This window comes from Pelodiscus sinensis, chromosome 1 (assembly GCF_049634645.1).
Source record: "Pelodiscus sinensis isolate JC-2024 chromosome 1, ASM4963464v1, whole genome shotgun sequence".
NCBI classification, from domain to species: domain Eukaryota; kingdom Metazoa; phylum Chordata; order Testudines; family Trionychidae; genus Pelodiscus; species Pelodiscus sinensis.
In genome coordinates, this window is record NC_134711.1 from 28,017,320 (window position 1) to 28,041,302 (window position 23,983).

Here is a 23,983-nt window from a genome sequence, read left to right on the forward strand (position 1 = left end):
AACGCTCTTCTGTCCATTGCCCTTCCAAATATGAAACAGAAAAGCATTATGGTTACTGGTTTAACATGAAGTTGCTAATTCAGCATAGTCACATGAGAAACTAGAGTGTAAAATTCTTCATGCCTTATGAATTTTAGCCATTAGCTAAGCATCCTTGTATAATAGCATTAACCTCACACTTAAATTCAATCAAAACAGTTCTAGGAAGACAATATGGGCAGAACTAGTAGCGCTGCCTATAGCTAATGTAGCTCAACATTTCTTAATATAAGACCCTGTTTTCATATTTTTGTATCTTTACTAGACTATTTGGCTTGGAATTCTTCATGCCAAGTGTTTGTCTCAGGTTGAGAGGTCTAATTTTATTTTGGAAAGTTTCTACCAAAACTGTTCTCTCATTTCAGAGAACAAGCTTAGAAAATTTGTTTTGCCCATTTAAGAAAAGATATCTGTGTGGTTGAACAGTTCCACTGCTTTCATATATTTGGCCCAGGAACTTGAATTTGACAGTGGTGGCCTCAGTATCAGGGATTTAAGCATCTCAAGAGTAAAAATAAGTTATTAAATTAACTTTCAGTAAGTTATTTGCCAGAGTGGAACACCAATACATTTAAACAAAACTCTCACTTCATAGCACCAAAGCTGCATCAGCAAAATTTTTCTGCATTCATTTTGCCTAAAAAATGTGCATTTGTGTGTAATAACTGTACATGTTGGTGTCGACAGTTAGCCAATTGGTGTGTTCAACTTACAGTAGGTACCTACATCATATATATAGTAGCCCAATGTCTGTGACTCTGTAACGCTGAAACGCTGGCTGTTCCCTCTGGGCGGCGCTGTTGCCTCCTGCCGTGGCGCTCGGCTGACTTCTGTGCCAGTCAGGAGCAAGCAGCACGAGTGACTGTTTGGGATCCGCGCTTCCCATGCAGCACAGGGGTGCTGCATGGGGAGAGTGGTGCCCAGTCGCTTGTGCTGCTTGCTCCTGCACGGCGGCCCGGCTGAGCAGTGCAGAAGTCAGCCAAGCGCAGCAGCAGGAGGCAACAGCGCTGCCCAGAGGGAACAGCCAGGGGGTGGGGCCTGGACAAGCGTGCATCTCTGACGTCAGGAAAGGGCACCGGATTCAAAAGGAGGAAAGCGGAGCGAATGCAGAGGAGACGGAGAGGAGAAGAGAGGAGGTGGAGGACAGCGAGAGAGAGAGAGTGAGAGACACGCAGCAGGAGGAGGAAAAGAGAAACACAGAGTGAGAGGTGGGAGGGAGAGAGGAGAAAGAGAGAGACAGAGAGAGAGGCAGGAAGCAGACGAGAGCTGAGAAAGAGAGAGGGAGTCCGTTTGCGCTGCTTGCTCCCACGCAGTGGCCGGCTGAGCAGTGCAGAAGTCAGCCGAGCGCCGCGGCGGGAGGTGAAGGAGGGCAGGGCGGTGACGTACACGCCCAGGGGGTGGGGTCTGGACGAGCATGCATTCCCGACAGAGACAGAGGAGAGTGGAGAGAGAGTGAAAGGCAGGAGGGGGAGAAGAGAAAGAGAGAGATGGAGCGGAGAGAGAGTAAGAGGCAGGAGGAGGAGGAGAAGAGAAAGGGAGAGTGAGAGGCAGGAGGGGGAGAAGAGTAAGAGAGAGCCGGAGAGAGAGACAGAAGGCGGAGGAGAGCTGAGAGAGAGGCAGGGAGGTAGTAGGAGGAGGAGAGAGAGATGGAGCAGGAGACCAGAGGCTCAGGAGAGAATACCGACGTGGAGGAGAGACCTGAAAATCCCGTCATATGATGGGCTAATTGTCTAGTTTCAAATAATGCCGGTTCAGTGCAAATTTTTACAACTTGAATCTTATACGTGATTCAACAGTAGAAGTATTGAAACTTGACAGAGATAATTTGGGGGTCAGTATTGTCTAGCTGGGCTACCACCACTTCCACTGCTTACTAGTTTCTAAGAAGATATTTAGGGGTACATTAAAGCTAAAAAACAGCACAGAGCAGTGAGAACCGGGACTGGTGACTGTAAACAAACTTTGTGGGACAGTGGGAAGCTTAGCCACACTCATAAGTAGACATCTGGCTAATTAAAATCATGTCGGTCCATGGATATTGCCAAATCAGAGTGTGCCAGACTAGAGAGGTTCAATCTGTAGTTAATGTTGAATGATTCATTCCCATCTCTAAAACCTACATCTTTGGTTTTTTTCCCATATCTCTTGGCACGTAATTTACCTATGTGATCGTGCTCCCCAGATATGAGCCTGATTTATCAAATCCACCTTTAGTCTTTGGATTCAGTTGCTTATAGCTTTCATGCTATTGACCTTTGTTTAGATTTCCTAGCAATTTAAAACATATGTCAAAATAATATGTACTTCACTACTTGTGACTGAACCCAATCAGGCCACTTGTTTAGTTCTCAAACTGTTTACTGTATATCGCTCTAACAGCAGTATATGCCATATGAATTTGTCTAACTCGGTCATCAAATGCTATTTACTCAGTCATTATCTTCCTGTGTGGTACATCAAATACTATCATGAGGCATGAACAAAAGCAGAAGAAAGCAGAATTGTATTACTTTATTATTACTCTCCAAATACTTGCAGCTTATTTCTTGCTGTAACACAAAACTAATCTTGTACTCTGTTTTACGCATAGTGTATCTTTCATTGCCTCAGTGCCAGAATTGAAAAAAGATCCCTTTAGGTCCTGACAGTCAGACTGTAGTCACTGCCTCTGGAATTTTTGGGCCCTTTGTGACCTGGCCTTCTGACTGATATATTCAGAGATCAATGATCTGCAAATGTTCACACAAACATTTCTCACAAAGTAGCTTAGTAAAAGTGTAGGTGGTCACTGTAGTAAAACCAAGAAGAATACTGTAAGGTGCATGTGTTTTATGGCACTTAGATGCAGAAAGGAATTAGTACATAAAGATGTCCTTTTCCAGACCCTTTCTCTGGACTAGGTTTACTTTCAGTTATTTTAATTACTGTTGAGTTACTTTTAGTCATCTTTATCCTGAGGCCTTTTAAAAAAGGAAAAATAGGGTACTAACTCCCCTCAAGCTAAGCCTGAGGTCACACAATTTCTAAAGAGTCTCAGAGGGGTATCTGTATCTGTGAAAACAACAAGGAGTCCTGTGGCACCTTAGACTAACAGATTTATTTGGGCAAAGCTTTTTTGGATAAAAACCTCTTCATCAAATGCATAGACTATGCCTAAAGTGTTTTTTTACCCATGAATGCATATGCCTAAACGGATCTGTTAGTCTTTAAGGTGCCATAGAATTCCTCTTTGTTTCATCTCTAAATAGTATCTAGAGCTTTTTGTGTGGTGCTTTGCTTTTAGAGCTTGGTGGGGGAGACAGTGTTTTGTTTTTAAGTCACATATGTGATGATGCTTTCATTTTTGTATGTCTTCTATTATTGCATTTTAACTGGTTGTGCAGCACACAGCATCTTAGCAGGAGGGATGCTTAATAAATAAACATAAGATCCCGTGTTGCTCTTCAGATCCTCCAGTGAACAGTGTTTCAAATTGTGGGTTTAGGTTATGTTGGCAAGTGTTCATTTTTCACTCTGCTACTTTGAACTGCCTTTCAAGGGAATTGGGAAACCTTGAACTCTAAACCCATATACAACTGATGCTGCCTCTGTGGGTAACTTCTCTGCTGCCACACTCAATATCTAAAATGAGAATAATACTCGCTGACTACATGGATATATGAAAGCTAAATGCATGAAAAATTTGAAAAGTGTACACAAATCTATAAAGTTGTGAAATAAGTATTATTTCTAAACATTGCATAGGTGTAACTGTACAGTATTGTCTTGTGGTAATGTCCTGACATTGACTGGACTAGCTATGGTCTGTAGTATCACAGTTAAAGCTTGAATTTAAAAAGTAGCTTTACTCTAATTTTTGTATCTTAAATGGATATGGACTTTTTGCTTTCTCTGCCAATGTTCTGTAAAGGAGTATTTACCATTTGAAGCTTGACATTTTCACTAGTTTGAAAGAGCTGGCAACATTCTGATAGATTGCTGAAAAGTTACAAAAGTTACCAGAGGCTTCTTTCTGCCAAAAAGGAAAGAAGACAGCCAGAATTTTAACAGGTTGGCTACTGACTCCACTTAATTTCCAGCTCCTGCTAGATCTTGACGCCAGTTGTCTTTCTTTCATTTGTTCTGTATCTTTAAAGTTCATTAAATGTAAAATGTGCTGAGATTTTGACAGGTGTAATGTCTGTTTTAGGGTTTTTTCTGAGAGTTTGGCAGTCTTAAAACACACTGTATTGGTACATATGATAACATTTTAGCTGTATATAATAGAGAGAACATAAAATAGCTATAGTTAATGATTTCCTATATGGTTTGTGTTGGAAATAACTTTAAATAGCCAGAAATAACTTTAATGTCTGTTTGCCAAATTTGAATATTTTCCTCCTCCTCTTTTGGACAAGGAGTTAAGGGATGAAGGACAATATTTCAGTGTTAGGTCAACCTCTCAAAAGATAAACAAATCATATTTAGAATGAATATAAATTTGATGATATTTCCCCACGTGAAACGTGTCTCAAAATATTTGATGTTCTGGTTTATGGTGTTCGGAAAGTACATTAAATCCAGGATGAAATCCAGCATACCCAGAGGACTGTCCTCGTTGATGTAAATAGTCATCGTAGCAGCAGAAAACCAAATATAGAATAAATTGAAAATCCACATTTTTATTTTGATGATGGCTTCATAATTTCTCCAGAGATTTAAACTTCCTGATTTGGCTTAGACTTTTGGATCAGAAAAGATCTATCAGCATAAGTAAACTGACTGTGTGCTCCAAAAACACCCACGTTCATGTTGGCAACATTGCTGACAAATGTTGGTGCACAGTATTATAATACCAGAATAATGTAACTATTAATACAACACATCAAACAAACTGTGTTCTCAACACAGAATAGTAGTAGTATTCATATTTTGTAAATTAGTTTTCTCAAGAAACCTGTGTTTTCCTTTAAAAAAACCCATATTGTGGGTAGGTTTCTCTACAGAATATCTACCTAAGATTTTAGTCTGTAAGCCAGGCACACACCAGTGTTTGTGTTTTTTAAAGTCTGTGTTGTGTTCTTCTTCTTAGATACAATTACATTCTGCCTGCAGTACATTTGTTCCCCATGCCAACTGAACTGAATAAAGTATTTTTCACTTGTCCTGAACTATTCCACAGTGTTGTGCACTTCTAAACAACTGCTGCGTTCCACTAGTAAAGTGCTGAAGTGCTTTGTGAATTTATCCCCATATGTTACAGAAGGACTTATTGTTTCAGCATGAATATGGTCAAAACTAGCTTCAGATAATAAGTACTTTATAAGATCCTCTGGTGAAGATGTTAGTTCAATGTGCATGACAAGCCTATTGTATTACACATACAGGCAGATACTGATTATTTTCTGTGTGTGAAATGTATATACAGTACAGTTAAATAAAGGAATATGTGAAGGTATGGTACAGTATAAAGAGTTTATCAGAATGAGTTTGGGATAGTCACATTCCTCATGACTGGTGAAGCCGTAAGTGAGATTTAGAGGGAGTTCCAAATCAGCCTTCAATAAAACCACTCCATCATATATTTGTCTATGTGCCACCTAATTTATACAAAAAATCTGCTGTAGAAATGGCTTGTGGAGTTATTTTTAAATTACAGCCTATAGTGTGTCCTTCCATCCAGACACCAAATTCCTTTGTCACCATTCGTTGAAATATATAGGGTTCAGAGGACGCCAGATAACCTTCCACAATTACTTTAAATTGCTTTTCTGTACCTAAAAATGTTACATTTCAGACTTCTAATATCTGTGGTCTTTCCAGACCACTAAAATGAGAACTGAGTTCTACTGGGAAGTTGAAAATCCTGACTTCCCTTTCCAGTAACAAAGCTCTGCAGGGCTGCAAGGCAGCAGGCTTTGAAGACATACTATTTTTATATGGAGAAAAGCTTTAACTGGTGTTAGATTGATTCTTGTCATTCTGAGCCTTGAACAGATGAAATTTGGAGGGTGGACACCATTTTTTTCTGGTGGATTGATATTAAAAGTCTATTTAAAGATGCTTATGCTTTTAGAATTAGTCTTAGCAAGATTGATTATTGTGAAAACAGCAAGTGCACTGGTCAAAGTGGATGATACTTTCATTCATCAACGCTGAAGTATATCATATTTCTTTGTAACTTATATGATTATCGACTTCACATATATAGTATGTACAAAGATACGTTTATAAATAAAAACATAATATGCAATATGATCTCACAGTGATTGAGCATACTAAAAATAGATGACACAAGATATAGGACTCAGTACAGTATTCTTCCCAGTAGCAAAGAAACTTATGTTAATTATTACGTCTAAGGTGAAAACTGAGCAAGGTGCTATTAATGTATATAGTCTAACATTTTGTATTAGGAATAACGTATTTTAATACATTGCATTTTATCTATTTTGCCTGTGTCCTCTCCTTTTGGGTGTTATACACTGTCACAATACATTCACAAAGAATTCTGGGGATTCAAGTGGATTGGTAGAAGGGCGATGATTCATAACAGTCTGTTTATATTTTTGGAAACATTGCTACCGAGTTCTCTGAAAAAAAAAAGATTTTTTTTTTTGTTTCCAAATTGCTAGGGATTGTGTGCTGCAAAAGTATGTTGCTATTGGCCTTTTTTCCAGATGGGTCTGGATTCTGGGAGCAAGGGACATGTGATTTAAAAGCCACTATTTAACTTTGCTTTTTTAACATTATTTGTGTCCCTTAAAGGAATATGAGTTAATTCATACAGTCTTCAACTTTGTTTAAAAAAAATACAAACCAAACAACTGAATAATTTAGTAACTGCGTAATAATTCAGGGCTGTTTAATTTAACTCTGATCCCAACTACAAAAAATAATATTTTGTTCTCAGGTCCCGTATAACAGATTAATCATAGCAGGGAAATATTGTGTTATGCTCCTATGAATTGGGTGTCTTCCTTTTTCCAGACTTGCATCTTTGCTGCAGAGAATTATTTTGCAAACTTAGAAGTAAAATCTTTGTTGTTTTTGTATTTTTAGGTACTACTGTAGCACTCATTATCCTAGCTTTGGGATTTTTGCTGTCAGCTCAGGTCTCACCTCGAGTCACCCTTAACCCAACAGATCCTTCAGGTCAAAATTCTACTTGCACAAACTACAGGTGAGATTTCATGATCAATTGTTTTTTAAATTCTTCTGCAAGATTTTTCCTAACTTTGCAAGTGTTGCAGCCCTATTACACAATGTAAATATTCAATGAAGGCAAGGCTCTAAACATTTTTTTAAGTAAGTGGGTAACGTGCTTGTGGTTGTTCCTTTATAAGACATTACATTTCACCACAACTACAAGCTCTCCCAGAAAACATTTGAGCCTCTTACTCTTTTTTTTACTATTTTTTATAAAGGGGGTTCTCTCTTTTCAAATTTTAATAATTACAGAACTCTTAATTAATTCAAAACAGACACAATCATATTAATCTTTATTAATGGCAAATTGAATGTGCACTTTCATAGAAGCTCGTGCAGTTTTTGTTTCAAATGATGAGTCATTTATTCAGACTATTTTTTCTAAAATGTATTCCACAATTTTCTGTAGTTTGAGTTTTGGTTCACTGTTTTCTCCCCTAAGAAATAAAATATCCAAATAGGTAACATAGCAAAAATTGTTTCTTTCTCCATGCCAGAATTTAGTATAAACTAAGCATCTTCAGGTTTGACTTAGCTATTGAAATGCATAGGATAATCTATAGATAGTCTTATCCCTTTGGAGACTGCAGTCTTACATATGCACTTGTCAGGATTCATTTGGCTGGCAGACTGGAAAATGCTAGTATTCCACTGAGAAAAGACTATTTAAATGTGACTGAGTTCAAATGCTATAAATGCGGAAACAATTCTTGTTCCAATCCAGAGTCTCTGCTTGACAAATTAATACTATAGGGATATGTCTACACTGCCACCCTACTTCGAACTAGGGTGGCTAATGTAGGCATTCGAACTTACAAATGAAGCCTGGGATTTAAACCTCCTTGCAGGAGGAATAATGGTAGTTCGAATTAGGAGCTTTAATTCGAACTACCTAGTCTGTGCTGCAGGTAGCCGCAGGAAGGTAGTTCGAACTTACAGGCATTTAAAAATGGTGCCCTCCCAGGAACATGCAAATGAAGCCCGGGATATTTAAATCCCGGGCTTCATTTGCAAGTTTGAGTGCCTACATTAGCCACCCTAGTTCGAACTAGGGTGGCAGTGTAGACATACCCTAGTAGACTTATACACTAGGTGTGTGGGTTACATATGACCAGCTGGCTTTTAGCTCAGAGGATAGAGGCTCCTCTACTCAGTTCCAGAGGTCCCAAGTTCAAATCTGCCCGGTGGCAGTTACAAGTGGGGGCTCGTCTGGGATCTCAGCTGGGTCTCTGAAGCTCAGGTTGCACTTCCTCACCTAGAGGAAGTATATAATCCACATACCTAGTGTGGTTACTGAGCAATGTAAGTGGTACCTAGACCACAGCAACAGTTAAGATCAAGAGACCTCTACAGCATGGGCTCCCAGTTGGCTCCCAGCCCATGCTGTAGAGATCTCTTGGTCTTAACTGTTGCTATGTTCTAGGCACCACGTGCATTGCTCAGTAACCACACGAGGTGTGTGGGTTACATATAGACTAAATGAGTCTTGTGTTTATTCTAGAAATGTGTGAATTGAATATTTTCCCAAATACTGTAAATTTCCATGCCTTTCTGTGTGCAGAATATTTGAGCACTAATATTCAGCTGTCTGTTCCTGCTATCTGCTACTTTGTTTCATCATCAGAACTCAGGCTGATCAGTGTTTTTTCTCCAGCTTGTTTGGATTCTAATAAACTCACAGTGAATAACTAACTCCTAAGAGATACAGGAAGATTGTGGTGCTGAGGACCTTCCTAGTGAGACCCTGGGGATGGGAAGAGACAGGCTAATTTCCTCAATAATGTCAGAAGTGGCAAGAAATACATTTGGCTGCTCTTCATATCCCAGAAGTGAGTCTGGAGAAAGGAACCTCATAGCCTCCTGATTATTTGCACTCTCTCTTCTTTTAAAGCCTTTTAGCAACTCAGACCTCTGTCCAAGTCTCACCCTGTGTAAATTAAACCCCTTCCGGGATACACACCTAACAGTGCCCTTTGCTAATGTCCCTCTTAGTGTCTTCCCCAGTTGGAGAGAGTGGTGCCCCTAGGGCTTCCCCTCTGGAGACAATTTCTTCACCTTTGTCTCGGGGCTTTACACATCTAGCAGGATCCATCATAGTCCATGTTTACTAGCTCTCTACATGGAACTGCCAATGGTGCTGCTGGTCTCTCAGCCAGCCAGTCCCTGGTCTGCACACCTTCAGGGCTCCAGAAATACTGATTGTTGTTTTGGTCTCCAGTTCCTTTTATAAATCTTCCGGACCCCTGATTGGCTGGTTCCTCCTTCAGCTACTCTAGCCTGTCCGGAGTACTTCTCTATGGTCCTATTCTGGGGAAAGGTGTGGCAGGACCACATGGTCTCTAACAGGAGCTATCAGGGCCTGGTCCACCCCATCACAGTAAGATCTGGGCATCTTTGAGAGAGAGAGTATCACAAATGCTGGTAATCAACTTGAATTCAGGGGTTTGGATACATCCATTTATTAGATCCCTGAATGCAAATATCATCCGTTTATGTGTTAACTTCCTCAGCAAAGACTATTTATGTTACTCTGTAGCCTGATTTAAAGATTTCCATTTATTACTTTGAGGTTGTATCTAGACTGCATCCCTTTTCCGTAAAAGGGATGCAAATTAGACACATCGCAATTGCAAATGAAGCGGGGATTTAAATCCCCCCCGCTTCATTTGCATAAACATGGCTGCCGCTTTTTTCTGGCTCAGAGCTCTGCCGGAAAAAAGCACCAGTCTAGACGGGGATCTTTCAGAAAATAAAGCCTTTTCCGAAAGATCCCCGTCTAGACTGGCGCTTTTTTCCGTCAGAGCTCGAAGCCAGAAAAAAGCGGCAGCCATGTTTATGCAAATGAAGCGGGGGGGATTTAAATTCCCGCTTCATTTGCAATTGCGATGTGTCTAATTTGCATCCGTTTTACGGAAAAGGGATGCAGTCTAGACAGCCTGAGAGTTGATGGATTCTAGTTCCAAAATGAGCCCCACATAAATTATTATAATTATTTTATGCTTGGGAACGCCAATATGCACAGGTGCAACACTTACACTATAGGAACTTTTTTTATTTACAAATAAAAAAATTTATCTACACATTTAGTAAAGTTATATTTGATAACTTAGCAAGGTTATAGAAAATACATTTGGACATTCATACTAGCACTTTCCTTTAATCCTTGGAGAACAACCTGAAATGTTAGCCTTTTTCTCCCCATGAAAGCTTATGCCCAAATAAATCCTGTTTGTTAGTCTTTAAGATGCCACAGGACCGTTTCTGTGTACATAGTTGATTTTGGAATGAACTGTAAATGATATTATTGTGGACATATCAATGTGTAGTTGTGGCAAACAAAAGCAAACAAGATGTTAGACTATTAAGAAAGGGATGCGATTATATGAATCAGTGGAATGGTTTTCACAATATATTTCTGGCAAGCCGTAGCCAAAAGTGGACATTAAGAGATGAGATCCTGAGAAGGAGGGAAAAACTATAAGAAGTAACAAAAAACTTCCATATGCAGAGAGATTGAAAACGAACTCTCTTTGCATAAAGATAATAGTGAACATGTGAGAGTCATGTGAAATAATGAAGGTATAAAAGAGAAGGTCTCGTGCTCCTATTTGTACTTTCATAGGAGACACACAATTAAACTAACAACAAAGTTAAAAGAAAATAATGAAAATGGTTTTCCACGCCACACATACTTAACTTGTAGGCCTTGATGCCAATAAGTTGGCAGAATTCAAAACAAGTTTAGACATTTGTATGAATAACCAGAATGTCTACACTTATATAGAATAAAATTGTAAGTGGGATATCAATCCTCTTGATTCAGGTCCTCGGCATATTACTAACTCCCTGAGATTAGAAAACCCTTCTCTCATAAGCATGTTATGGGTAACTGTCAGTTATGGAAAGGGGGTCATACTTTCTCCGCTATAGTATCTGGTATCAACCATTGCTACTCACAGTTCCATAAAAAACAGAATTCCTGTCTCCTCCAACCAAGACAATAGGAATAGAACATTAATGATTTTAGTGGGTTTTCAAGTGAAGAAAAAGCAATTAGAAAAACATTTGGTCTCCAGTGGAGTCCCTGGAGGAATTCATCTTGTGTTTCTTCCAAACCTTTTCATCCTAAAGAACAAATTCCAGGAGAACAGCTTCTATCTATTCTATGAAGTCTATTCTTGTAATAAATTTCATACATAGACTTCCTTCCTGAAAAGAAGCTGTGTTAAAATGGCTCTTTCTTACTGAGTGGCTTTGCGTCCTGTATATTCAAAGTCATATCACACAGAACTACTGTTTAAAATAAGTTTTAACTGCTTCTGTTCCTGTTAGAAATGTGGACTAGAAGAGGGAGCTGGATTCTCTTCTCTCTCAGCAGAGCCCAATTAAGAACATAAGAAAGGCCATCCTAGGTCAGACCAATGGTCCTTCTAGCCCAGTATCCTTCCAACAATGGCTGGTGCTCGGTACTTCAGAAGAGAACAAAACAGAGCAATTATCAAGTCATCGATGCCCTGTCATCCAGTCACCACTTCTGGCAGTCAAAGTTTTGGAGTCACACAGACCATGGAGTTACATCCCTGATCATCGTGGTTGATAGATGGAGGATGCCTGCAGGACAGCTGTTTCAATATCTCTCATTGACTAGACATCTTATAAGTAATAAGAAGGTCTTTATAGATATTTTAAAAGTAAAAAATAACAGGATTTTAGGGAGGTGTACCAGTCATTAATGGAACAGCCTTGTAGCCACACTGTATGCAGGTAATGAAGCGAACAGTACCACCTAATGTTGATCTAAAGTTTGCCTGTGAAGCAAACTCCCAACTGTGGGTACGTCTGCACTGCCAAAAAGAAACTGCATCAGCAAGTCTGAGATCCCAGGTCAACTTGGTCCCACAGGGCTCATGCCACGAAGCTCAAAATGTCACGAAGCTCAAAAGCAGTGTAGACATTCTCACACATTTTTGGAGCCTGGGCTATGAGACCCATCTCCCTCACCAGGCCTCTGAGTCTCAGCTGGTGGAACGTCCACACTGATATTTTTAGCCTCATAATAGGTGTGTGTGTGTCAGTTGGTCTAGGTGCTGAGATTTGTAGCGGTAGAGTTGTGGGGGTTTTGTTTTGGTTTGTTTTTTTTGCTGTGGAAATGTACCATAAGTGTTGGAAGTAAGATGTTTAAACATTTTGATGCCTCTGTGTGTTGGTGTGTGGGAGTGTTTCTGATACAGTCTATAAAATAGTAATTTGAACAAACTGTCTTCTCCATGTATTCTGTTGTAAAACAAAATTTCCCTAGCACTGTACTGTCTGTAAATAATTTAAGTGTGCAGGATCTATTTTGTAGGAATGAGTCTGATGTCTATAAAATAAGCCTAAATACTACTGCACATGTTTCATTTGTCTTTTGATTGTTAAGATCTGTATTCCCCTGCTCATCTTTTACAGAGATTGCTAGAATAAGATTGAAGGTGGAACAGACTTAACCAAAAAAATCCAACCCTCACCCCCACAATTGCTTTCCTGACTCAAAAGTAATTTTCATGTGTGGGTGTTTTCTATAAGGTAGCTTGGGGACAGCTCCCACCCCATAGAAGAGCTGTGCCACACAGATACTTGCACTTAAGTTTAAGAACAGAAAATATCACAATCAGTAACTTCAAAGCTAATAGAGGAGCAAAGTAGGGATGTTAAATATCGGTTAATTGAATAGTTGAGTAACTTCATGAATTCTTATTGGTTAGCTGACTATTCTATAGTCTGCAGGAGCGGGGACAGCAGCCAGAGTGCTCTGTATCAGAGGCAGCAGCGTGGAGTGGCAGTAACTCCTGGACCTGGCACAAGCCAGAACTGAGCTGGGCTGCCTACCTACCAGCGCCTTGTACGCTTTAAATGCAGAGCCACAGCAGGGATAGGTCCCAGTTCCATTGCAAGCCAGGACTAAGATGGGCTGCTGGTCAGCCTTCTAAAAAATTTAGTGGCAAGGAGAGGGGGAGGGAAATGCGTGTAGTCTATAGCATTAACCTATAAGCTTTTGCTTATCAGTTAATCGGTTAATCAGCCACACTATTACAGCCCTAGAACAAAGGGATTAAACTGCTTTAGAGTGTAAATCAGTGTAAAATTTGACCTTTGTCCTTCTTTACAAGGATATGGTGGAAATCACATATAAACACACTTAAAATCACATATAAATATATAAATTTTTTTTTAGGGAACGTTTTTTGAATTACATGACCATCCCCGGAATAACATGATTTGCCCAGCTGGCCCGTTGCCGGCAGCTGCGCGGGGCTTCTTCCGCCTCCCTGCAAAGCAGCGGAGGGTTCGCCTCTTGCTGCGCTGTTCCCTGTTGACTCCCCCTCGCCGGACGCCTTGCCCCATCTCCTCCGCCCCTGAGTGCCGGCCAGCGGCTGGGTTTCCCCAGCCGGCCCATCGCCGGTGGCTGCGTGGGGTTTCCCCCGCCTCCCTGCAAAGCAGCAGAGGGTTCACCGCTCACTGCGCTGTTCCCCAGTGACCCTCCCCCCCCCCGGATGCAGTGTGGATCTCGGCAGACTCGTCACAGGGGCATACTTCCAACCCAATCCCCTTCCCCTTTCCTCTTCTTTCCTTTTCCAGAGCCAAACACCTCCCCTCCCTGCTGTAACCCAGTCCCCTTTTCCCCCAACCTTATGTACCAGTCCCAACAGACACCACCGCTTGAAACGCAACTCCCACCTTTTCCATTATTTTCAGTGGGAAAATTGACCCCGCATAACATGTTTTCACTTAACACAATCATTTTCTGAAACATATCTATAGTGTTAAATGAGAAATTACTGTAATAAAAGTTATAGGTTGCCTGCCGAGATCCTTCCTTAAATCCAAGTGTGCTCACAAACTGGGCTTCACTCACATATGATATAAAAAAAATGCCACTTATAGGTCATTTCTCTTCCTACAATCATGCATTTCTCAGTAGCAGAATCATTATAGACTCACGACTGGAAGGGACCTCAAAAGGTCTTTTATTCCAGTCCCATGCACTCGATGCAGGACTAAGCATTATCTAGACCATCCTTGTCAGGCAATTGTCTAACGTGCTCTCTCGGAAACCTCTAATAATATAAATTCCACAACCTCCCTAGGCAATTTATTCCAGTGCTTAACCGCTCTATAAGGAATGTTTTCCTTATGTCCACTCTAAATTTCCTGTGCTGCAGTTTAAGCCCATTGCTTCTTGTCCTATCCTCGGATCTTAGAGAGAACAATTTTTCTCCCTTCTCCTTATAACAATATTTTATGTATTTGAAAACAGTTGTCATGTTCCTCCTTAGTCTCTTTTCCAGATTAAATAAATCCAATATTTTCAGTCTTCCCTTATAGGTTGTATTTTCTAGATCTTTAATCATTTTTGTTGCTCTACTCTGGTCTTTCTCCAATTTGCCCACATTTTTCCTGAAATGTGGCACCCAGAACTGGATGCTGTACTCTAGTTGAGCCTGTATTAATGTGGAATAGAGCAGACGGATTCTTTCTCATGACTTATTTGCAATACTCCTGTTAATTCAGGGGCGGACAAGAGGCTGCCAGTGGGCCAGATGTGGCCTGCCAAGCCATCGGATTTGGCCTGTGGCTGCCTCTCTGGGACCCTTAAGCACAGCACAGCAGCAGCCGCTTTAAATGTAATTGCTCTGTTCTGGAAGCGAGCTCTGTCCCACCCCTCAGCAAATTCTTTCAGCTCCCATTGGCCAGTTTCTGACCAATAGCAGCTAAGATATTTTGCTGGCGGTAGGAGAACCCAATGAAGCCTCCTCCCTACTTTCCCCACCTATTTCTTCACCCTGCTCAGAGCAGAGCTGCGTGGAGCAGCTTGCAACTGCATCCTTTAGGTTCCTTCAGGGCTGCTGACTGGCAGCTGCCTAGATAAGCACCTCCCAGCCAGAGCCTGCCTCTGGCACCTCCTCTACTCTCCCCCTCACTACCTGTTCCAGGCCACTACCCAAACCCTCTGTACCCCTTTCCTCCATGTCACAACTCCCTCCCAGACCCTGCACCCTCTCCTAGGGTATGTCTACACTACCCCGCTAGTTTGAACTAGCGGGGTAATGTATGCATACCGCACTTGCTAATGAAGCCCGGGATTTGAATTTCCCAGGCTTCATTAGCATAAGCGGGGAGCCGCCATTTTTAAATCCCCGCTGCTTCGAACCCCGTGCAGCGCGGCTACACGGGGCTCGAACTAGGTAGTTCGGACTAGGGTGCCTATTCCGAACTACCGGTACACCTCCCGCTTATGCTAATGAAGCCCGGGAAATTCAAATCCCAGGCTTCATTAGCAAGTGCGGTATCCATACATTACCCCGCTAGTTCGAACTAGCGGGGTAGTGTAGACATACCCCTATATCCTTCCCCTAGGCCAGAATCCTCTCTGGCTCCCATACCCCCTCTCTGACCCTGCACCCCATTCCCCTGCCCCAAATCATTGCCCAAAACCTCTGAACCCCCTTCACTCAGGTCACAACTCCCTCCCAGACCCTTCATCCCTTCTTAGAGCCCCTCCCTCAAGCTGGAATCCTTTCCTGCACACATACTTCATTTTGGACTCTGCACCCCAAACCTCTGCCCCAGATCACAACCCCCTCCTTCACCCAAACTCCCTCTCATTCTCCACACCCGCTCCTGTACCTAGTCTCCTACCTCCAAGCTTCCTTCTGTTCCCAACTTCAGTCCCATACTCAGTAGAAATGCGGCCCTTGACCACTTGCCAACATCTTGAAGGCATGGCCCCCAATTAAAAAGTATTGCCCACCCCTGTGCTAATACATCCAAGAATTATGTTTCCTTTTTTTTGAAACAGTGTTAGTGTTGACTCATATTTAATTTTTGATCCACTATGATTCCTGGATTCCTTTCTGCAGTACTCCTTCCTAGGCAATCATTTCCCATTTTATATCTGTATAATCAATTTTTCCTTTCTAAACGGAGTACTTTATATGTGTTCTTATTTAATTTCATCCTATTTACTTCAGACCACTTCTCCATACCAGATCATATTGTCCAGATCTTTTTGAATTTTAATCTTGTCCTCAAAGTATTTGCAACCCTTCTCAGTTTATCTTCCACAAACTCTATAAGTGTACTCTGAGTGCCATTATCTAAATCATTGATGAAGATACTGAACAGAACTGAACCCAGAACTGATCCCTATGGGATCCCACTGAATATGCCCTTCCGACTTGACTGTGAACCAGTGATGATTAACTCTCTGGATTCAGTTTTCCAAGCAGTTATGCGCACCTTACAGGAGGTTGTATTTCCCTACTTTGTTTAGGAGCAAGTCACTTGAAACAGTATCAACATCATCAACTGTCTTAAAGTACAAATTATCAGGAGGCTTCAGAGAGAGGCATAGATACCAGAGTGCAAGTTAGCAGTCTCCAAAAAAGAATTAACTCAGAAATAAAATGTTTAAAAATTAACTAACCATTCTCTAATACTGGCCTGACTGCTCCTAGCTCCACAAACCACCCCTGGCCTTTTCCATAGGGTTTGTTTAGATTTGAAAGAGGTTCAGTAACACTTTAGCTTACTGCAATATCTTTCCTGGATCTTAACAAACTCTTAGAAAAATCAGTGATTGAGTGGTTTGAGCATACCATCCATCTCTTCTCAGGGAAACAGACCCAGCTTTTGACAGTCTTTATTGACATATTGTTCCATTCTTTAGTCTTTTCTCTCTTTTCTTCCCTTCATTTGCCTCTTCTCTTCACGGCTCTCTTTTGTTTTTCCTTGACAGCATAGTCACGAGGTACAGAAGAAATATTGCAGAGTGGTCTTTGTGCTCAAACAATGTTTTTGTCCTTAGTATTAGTTGCAGTTTGAAACTGACAGTGATTGTGTCCATTTGTATTGGGTTCACATTTAAATATAGACGTTAATTTAGCTCTGTATTTGGCATTGATAGAATACTGTGTCCAGTTCTGGTGGTCACAATTTAGAAGGTTAATAAATTGGAGAACATTCAGAGAAGAGCTGCAAGGATAATTAAAGAATTAAAAATCATGCCTTATAGTGACAGAATTTGTTTAACTTAACAAAGAGAAAGTTAAGGGCTGACTTGATCATAGTACCTTCTTGGGGTTCATGTATAGTAGATAGGTTCTTTAATCCAGCCGTTAAAGATATAAAACAATATAATGGTTACAAATTGAAGCTAGCCCAGTGGTGGACAAAATATGGCCCACAGACAGGATCCAGCCCACCAAATATTTTCCTCCGGCTTGCCATGGCCCTCTGAGCTGGAACCAGAGGAAAGTATCCTGCAGCCCAGCAGAGCACTTACAGAGACTGTCTTGCTGATATGGCCCCAACCATTCCGCTTCCAAAAGCACCACGGCTGGAGACTCCTTGCAGGTGTGTCTATGCACATCCTTTGGAGGAGTTGGCAATGAGCTTCCATGTGCTGTCCCTACCTCGGTCCCATCCTTACAGCTCCTATTGGCTATAAGGAGCTGTGGGTGCTTGCTGTCACAGACAACACACAGAAGTCCTGCTGCTCCTTGCCCCCCAAGAGGTGTGTAGAGACACATTTGCCTGCCAGCAGCAGCTGATAGCTTTGAATGTCATGGGGCCACAATGCCATGAATGCCTTGCTGCACAGCCAGCCAGGAGCCACCTATGATAAATACCTCCTGGCCAGGTACTTCCACCACCTCCTGAATCCTGCTATACCTCCTTCTGACCCCAACCCCCTTCCAAGACCCTGCACCCTCCTACATCCTTGCCTCAGATCAGAATCCCGTCCTGCATCTAAACTCCATCCCAGACTCTGCACCCTTCTATTAGAAAAGTGAAGTCTGTGACCACTTCAGACTGGAATTAAGGTATACATTTTAAACAATGCAGACCTGGGCTAGGGGTTATGGCTCGCAACTGGCTGCATTTGACTAGAAGATATTTAGGTTCTTGTCCCAAATCAGATTGGGGAGTTTCAGAGCACATGTAAGGGTACTTGAAATTTGGACCATACCAGTTTCTTAGAACCTTTATTAAAATAAATGAAAGCAAAACAAATATCAGAAAGCATAAAGTTCTCAGAACATAATACAATTCTAAGACTCCCTCTGGTAAGATTACTAAGATTAAATAATTCCTTAGTCCAGAATCCTCACACTCTGTCCTGAAGACCTGATGTTAAGAGAGGTAGGACCAGCCTTGTTTCTGACATGCTCGATAAAGTTAAAGGTCCAGGCAGGTAGAGTGTTGACTGGCTAAGATATGCTATAAAGCTAAGCTAATAAATGAAAGAGGGTAGAGACGCTCACAGCGTGCATTCAGGAAGCTCTATGAACAGCAAACAGACGACCGAACGAAGCACCCCTTTAGCTCCAAAGCAAGGATATTTTATAGGGCCTTGGCAGTGCTTGATTCTAGCCCAACCTACCATGCCCATATTTTATTTTCTTACCATAAGAAATCATTGGGTACACTTATTCTATAGGGGTATGTCTACACTACCCGCTAGTTCGAACTAGCGGGGTAATGTAGGCATACCGCAATTGCAAATGAAGCCCGGGATTTGAATTTCCCGGGCTTCATTTTCATAAGCGGGGCGCTGCCATTTTTAAATCCCCGCTCATTCGAACTCCGTGCCGCGCGGCTACACGCGGCACGAACTAGGTAGTTCGAACTAGGCTTCCTAGTTCGAACTACCGTTACTCCTCGTGGAATGATGCTTATAACTACATATTAAGGAGGATTATCTCATTCCCAAAGCCATTACCTTTGGCCTTTCTGGAAACTTCTCTGCCCTGCCTGTCTGTTTTGTCACTGGTCAACCCTTTCCGGCACCATATGAACCGGAGTAGCTCTAGGCTTAGTTCCCCTGTTTGGTTCCCAGGAGTTGAGGGGCAGCCAAGTGAGCATTTTATCTAGAACAAAGGTCACTTATGCTAACTTACTGTACTGATATGCTTTAGGTATTCATATAGGCTACACATTGTAGGTTTCTTGCATTATGGCTTAATACTGTGGATAATCATAGATGCCATGCATACTTTATAAAGAATATGTACTGTATATATACTGAATATAATAACAAATTAGTATGAATCAACCCAAGAAATGCATGTTATCCAATATGGCAGGAAAGCAACTTAACCTTATGGGCTACAAGTGAGGGAGATCAACAGCTGGAACAATTTACCAAAGGTTAGGATGGATTCTCCATCACTGGAAATTTTTAAATCAAGATGAGGAAGTAATTCTACAAGATATGCTCTAGTTCAAACAAGAATTACTTGGGGAAAGTTTTATGGCCTGTGTTGTACAGGTAATCAGACTAGATGATCACAATGATCCCTTTTGGTCTTGGACTCTATTAATGTATCTTTGCATCTATGCATTATGTAACTCTTCAGTTCACATTATTGTGAGTGCATTTTCTCAATGCAAGAACTTTCTCATTTGGCTACTTTCAGAAATTGGTTACCTATAAAGTTCATTTAAGGTAAAAGAGACAATCTGCTGTACCCAGCACACAAATATTGTTGTGTTCATCTTTGCCTGAGTCATCCTCACACAATTAATCTTCCTAATCTCATCAAGCAAGTATGCTTCACTGACTAAGATGAAGGCATTCATGCTTAATAATATCATACATCAGTTATGTTACATGGTTAATAGCTGTAAGTATTTAGTAATTAATAATTGTATTTATAAACACCCACACATGCAAAAGCTCTCCAGATGCTAAAAAAATTATAAAAACAATTTTTCAAGTTAAAAAGAACATATATTTGAGTTCCACAATAAATAGCATTGTCTTAGTTACAAAAAGCTCAGTAAAACAAACAATTTTTTTTTTACTGTATATGGAGTTCATACTTTGGTATTCTGTCAGTGAGTGTGAAGAAAACAGCCATCTGCACCAGCTAACCCAAATTCATAACTATGAGTTATTTACAGTGCAGAATCAGGATTTGTAGAGCTGTGATATATTGATATTGCAGACCTCCTCTCTTTTAAAATGTTATACCTGTTTTATTTTTCTGATAGTGAAGAGACAAAGCTACCAGGCACCCTAATAACTGAGAATTACAATGAGAAACAGACTGATTGCTTTTCTCTCCAATGCCCAAAAGAACTAAAAGTACATTGAGGGACAAATTGATACTCCAGAATACTTTTGCCTGCTCTCGTCTAAATTTAATAAAAATTCTAGGGAAGAGCTCATGCTAAAGAATTGAAGAATGACCCTAGTACAAATCCTGGAATTGTTTAAGCAGGAAAGCCATTTCAAGGTGTTAGCATTTAACCTTTTGCTAGCATGTTGCTGCTCAAAATCAAACCTGAAACTGTAACTTACAATGCTAGAGGGCGGAAAGTTCCATTTTAGCCCAATGTGTAGGGCACCTTTCCTATAAGTAATGCAAATTGCATGCAAAACTCCTTTCACATCATACTGAAAACACTGATCTTGATAGCTGTTCATTTGAAACATCAGTGATGAATCTGATCCAGAGCCCACTGAACTCCATTTTTCATTGACGTTTCCATTGATGTCAGTGGTCTTTGGAGCAAACCCTGTATGAATGGGGAAATATCCAGTTATTTCCACCATCCTGAAGAATATACTTTCATCTTCATTCCCTGAGCATTATTTTTAGAATGTGTTACTCACAAATAAGGGTTACAAAAGTATTATTCTAAAGGTAATGTGTGAACTCTCTGTATCCATGCTTTGTACATTTTAGTCACAAAAGGGTGCCTTTAAACATGTGAGCAAATCTGATATTTTGTCCATCTGAGGACAATGGAATTCTGAAAAAAAGGATATATTTTATGTAGATACTGTGTGTTCCTATCAAAAGCCTCTGTGCAATAAATTCAGTGGTTTTAATTATGTCTTTATTATTTATATTACCATAGCACCTAAGAACCTAATAATGGACTAAGATTATTGTGCTAGGCACAGTATAGATGTAAAACAAAATAGATGGTCTCTGATCCACAGTGTTTATATTTTAAGATGAGAGACAACAGATGGATTCAGACAGAAGGTGGAGCACAAGGAAACAATGAGATAATATTGGTCAACATAACATAAAGCTGGCTAACCATTATCAAGTTTGTTTTTTAGCTATCACAGGCAAGAAGTGTTTTGAAGATGGATAATGAGTTAGTTTTGCAGACTCTTGTGGCATCATGGGAGAACCTAAGAAGGTGCTTTTGAAAATTTAACAAAGGGACAATTGAGGCTGGCACCATAGGCCAACTGGAGGTAGGAACAGACATCTTACTAGTGAACGAGGGGTGCTATGTAGGGTTGTGATAGATTGGAAAGGCTATAACAGTGACAAACTGCATATCTTTGATGCAATAGAACAGGGAAAGTTGATTCAGGGATACAAAAAGAGGAGCAAAAGGTTAGGAGAATGATTTTTATAGCAACATTTTGGAAATGAGCAAGCAAGATTGTGTTTGTCAATGCTAAGGGGAAAAGATATTTCACGGATTAAGATGCCATGTGGTCAGAGTCAGGACGAGATCTTGCTGTGCAAATGGATATAAATGGCCATATCTTGGAGGTGTGATGCAGAAACAATCATCAAGAGTTAGGCATTGCTTGGATATAAGGAGGTTCAAATGGAATGCTCAAGTTATGAGGCTGAGTGATATGCAGGATGGTGGAGAGGTCTACAGTGATCAAGAAAAGAAATGAGAGGGTCTTGGAGTGAGACAATTGGGAGTTCTGTTTTAGCCCTGTTGCTCCTGAGCTGACATTTAGACCTCCATCAGGAGATGTCAGAGATACAGACCAAGATTTTTGTTGGACAGACAGAGACAGATTTGGAGTAGAAAAGGTAAATCTGAGAGTCATCAGCATGGAGGTGGTAGTAACATTTATTTTGTGGATGAAATTATGCAGAGACAAGGTATAGCGGGGAACAAGAACCAATAATAATAATTTGTATTACAGCAGAGTCTAGATTCCCTAATCCTGGATCAGAAGCCCATTGTGCTAGGTGATGAACAAAGACCGCTCCTACCCCAAAGAGCTTAATGTCTAACCTTATATAATCTTTTCAGAGTTGTTATATATTATGTGGCTAATGTTTCTTTTGAACTGGATGGTCTAACCTAATATGACAGCTTTCTCTTGTTCCATGTGTTTCATTTTGCAGATGGTAGCCTCCATCATTATTCTGTGATATTCTGTGTCGTGAGGGAGATAGATCATGATCGGATCAATCTTTTCCATTTTTAACATCAACAATTTCATATGGAAATATTTGCAGCTGCTTGGGGAAATATATTCAGAATTTGCGGGATTGTAGGAAAGTCATGTGAGTAGAGAACTGGAAAGTCAGTACCTAAGTCTGTGGTAGGTGGTATGGTATTGGGGAACTAGGGCTTATAGTGGATGTCAGAAGTAAGCCAGGGTTGAATGAACTTTTCTTAGAGAAGTGGCAGAATTAGCACTGGCATGTGAAGGAGACTGCTGCTAGCAGAATAGGAAGAAGGTAGAGAGGGAGGAATGCTGGGATTCTGCGGAAGTGGAGAGGAAGCAGAAGGGAGCTGAGGCCTGAGAGAAGGGTATGCACACGTTTCCTGGAGATGACCTGGAGAGGGGTTAAATGAGGATAAGGTGTAAAGCAAACCTATGTATCATCCAGATGAGCATATTGTCCTGCCATTGAAATCAATGGGAGGTGTAAGTGCTCACTAACCTTGAGGAGGAGCTAAGCTCTTTACTGAACTTAGATCCCTGTAAAGTTTGCCGTGAATTAGACATGTCTCCTTACCTTATAAGGTAAAAAGTCACACAGCTCTTAAGCTTCACAGCACAACTTCCTTAAGGTGTACAGGGGAGAGACTGCCTTCTGCAGAACTTTTAAAGTGTGTAGGACAGGGCCATTGGTTTCCAACCTAGCACTTCAATTGAATCTAATATCCAGTTTGAAATTATTTAAGAAAAAAGAATCCTTGGAAATTTCATCAGAAAACAAAGTTAAAAGCATTAAGATGGCAAAGGTAATCACTTAGAAGTAATAACATGACAAAATTACAGGTGCACCTGGAATCTTAACTCTTCCCCTTCCTCACTGTTATGTGTTTTGTTAAAAAAACATGACATATTATCTGAATATTGTGTATAATTTTAGGAACACAAATGTGATACCTTGAATAACTGGATGCTTTTCTGTGCATACCAAACAGTTCTGTGATTTTTTGGCTCTTTGACTGCTTAACAGAGCAACTTTAACATTCTCCCTGTGTTGCTTTTTAATGAAATTTAATCTAATTAAATTTAAATATTTAATTATTTAGTGTCAAGATTTAGGTTATCTTTGGAAGCAACACAGTGATAATCAGAAATACTAAGTATGTACTAATTTCTTGCATGAGGTAATTAAGGGAAGTAATTGTATTAATAAGGTTACGTGACATGAGCACTGCCTGCTGCTACTTACAGCATGCTTTCTCCTCTGGGTGGGTGACTATGTACTCTGCCTGTGTAGTGGGATAGTACAAACAATGTATTACAAATTAGAAGGAAACTATTAAGACCAGAATAGATTTTCAGGCCCTGACTTGATTTTACTAAACAGACTACAAGAGAATATTAATATTGTTTTGTAATCAGTCTTCGGAAAAGATTGGTGAGCATAAGAGAATTCAGATGATAAAATTGAAAATTGAGCAGAAACTGTACAAAGAACTCAGAAATTTTAAAATAAATGAAAACCGAACAACCCCAAAACCGAGGAAT

General features: G+C 40.5%; 1 protein-coding gene across 6 annotated transcripts in view; it reads left to right on the forward strand.

Moving 5' to 3' along the window:
- The window catches only part of SLC2A13 (solute carrier family 2 member 13), a 350,803-nt gene that overhangs the window by 254,338 nt on the left and 72,482 nt on the right, over positions 1-23,983 (forward strand). For all 6 annotated transcript variants that reach the window (XM_006120405.4, XM_075927403.1, XM_075927428.1 and 3 more), the window contains one exon: positions 7,081-7,201. In XM_006120405.4, coding sequence (XP_006120467.1) covers positions 7,081-7,201 — 121 coding nt within the window. The remainder of the gene's footprint in view (positions 1-7,080; positions 7,202-23,983) is intronic.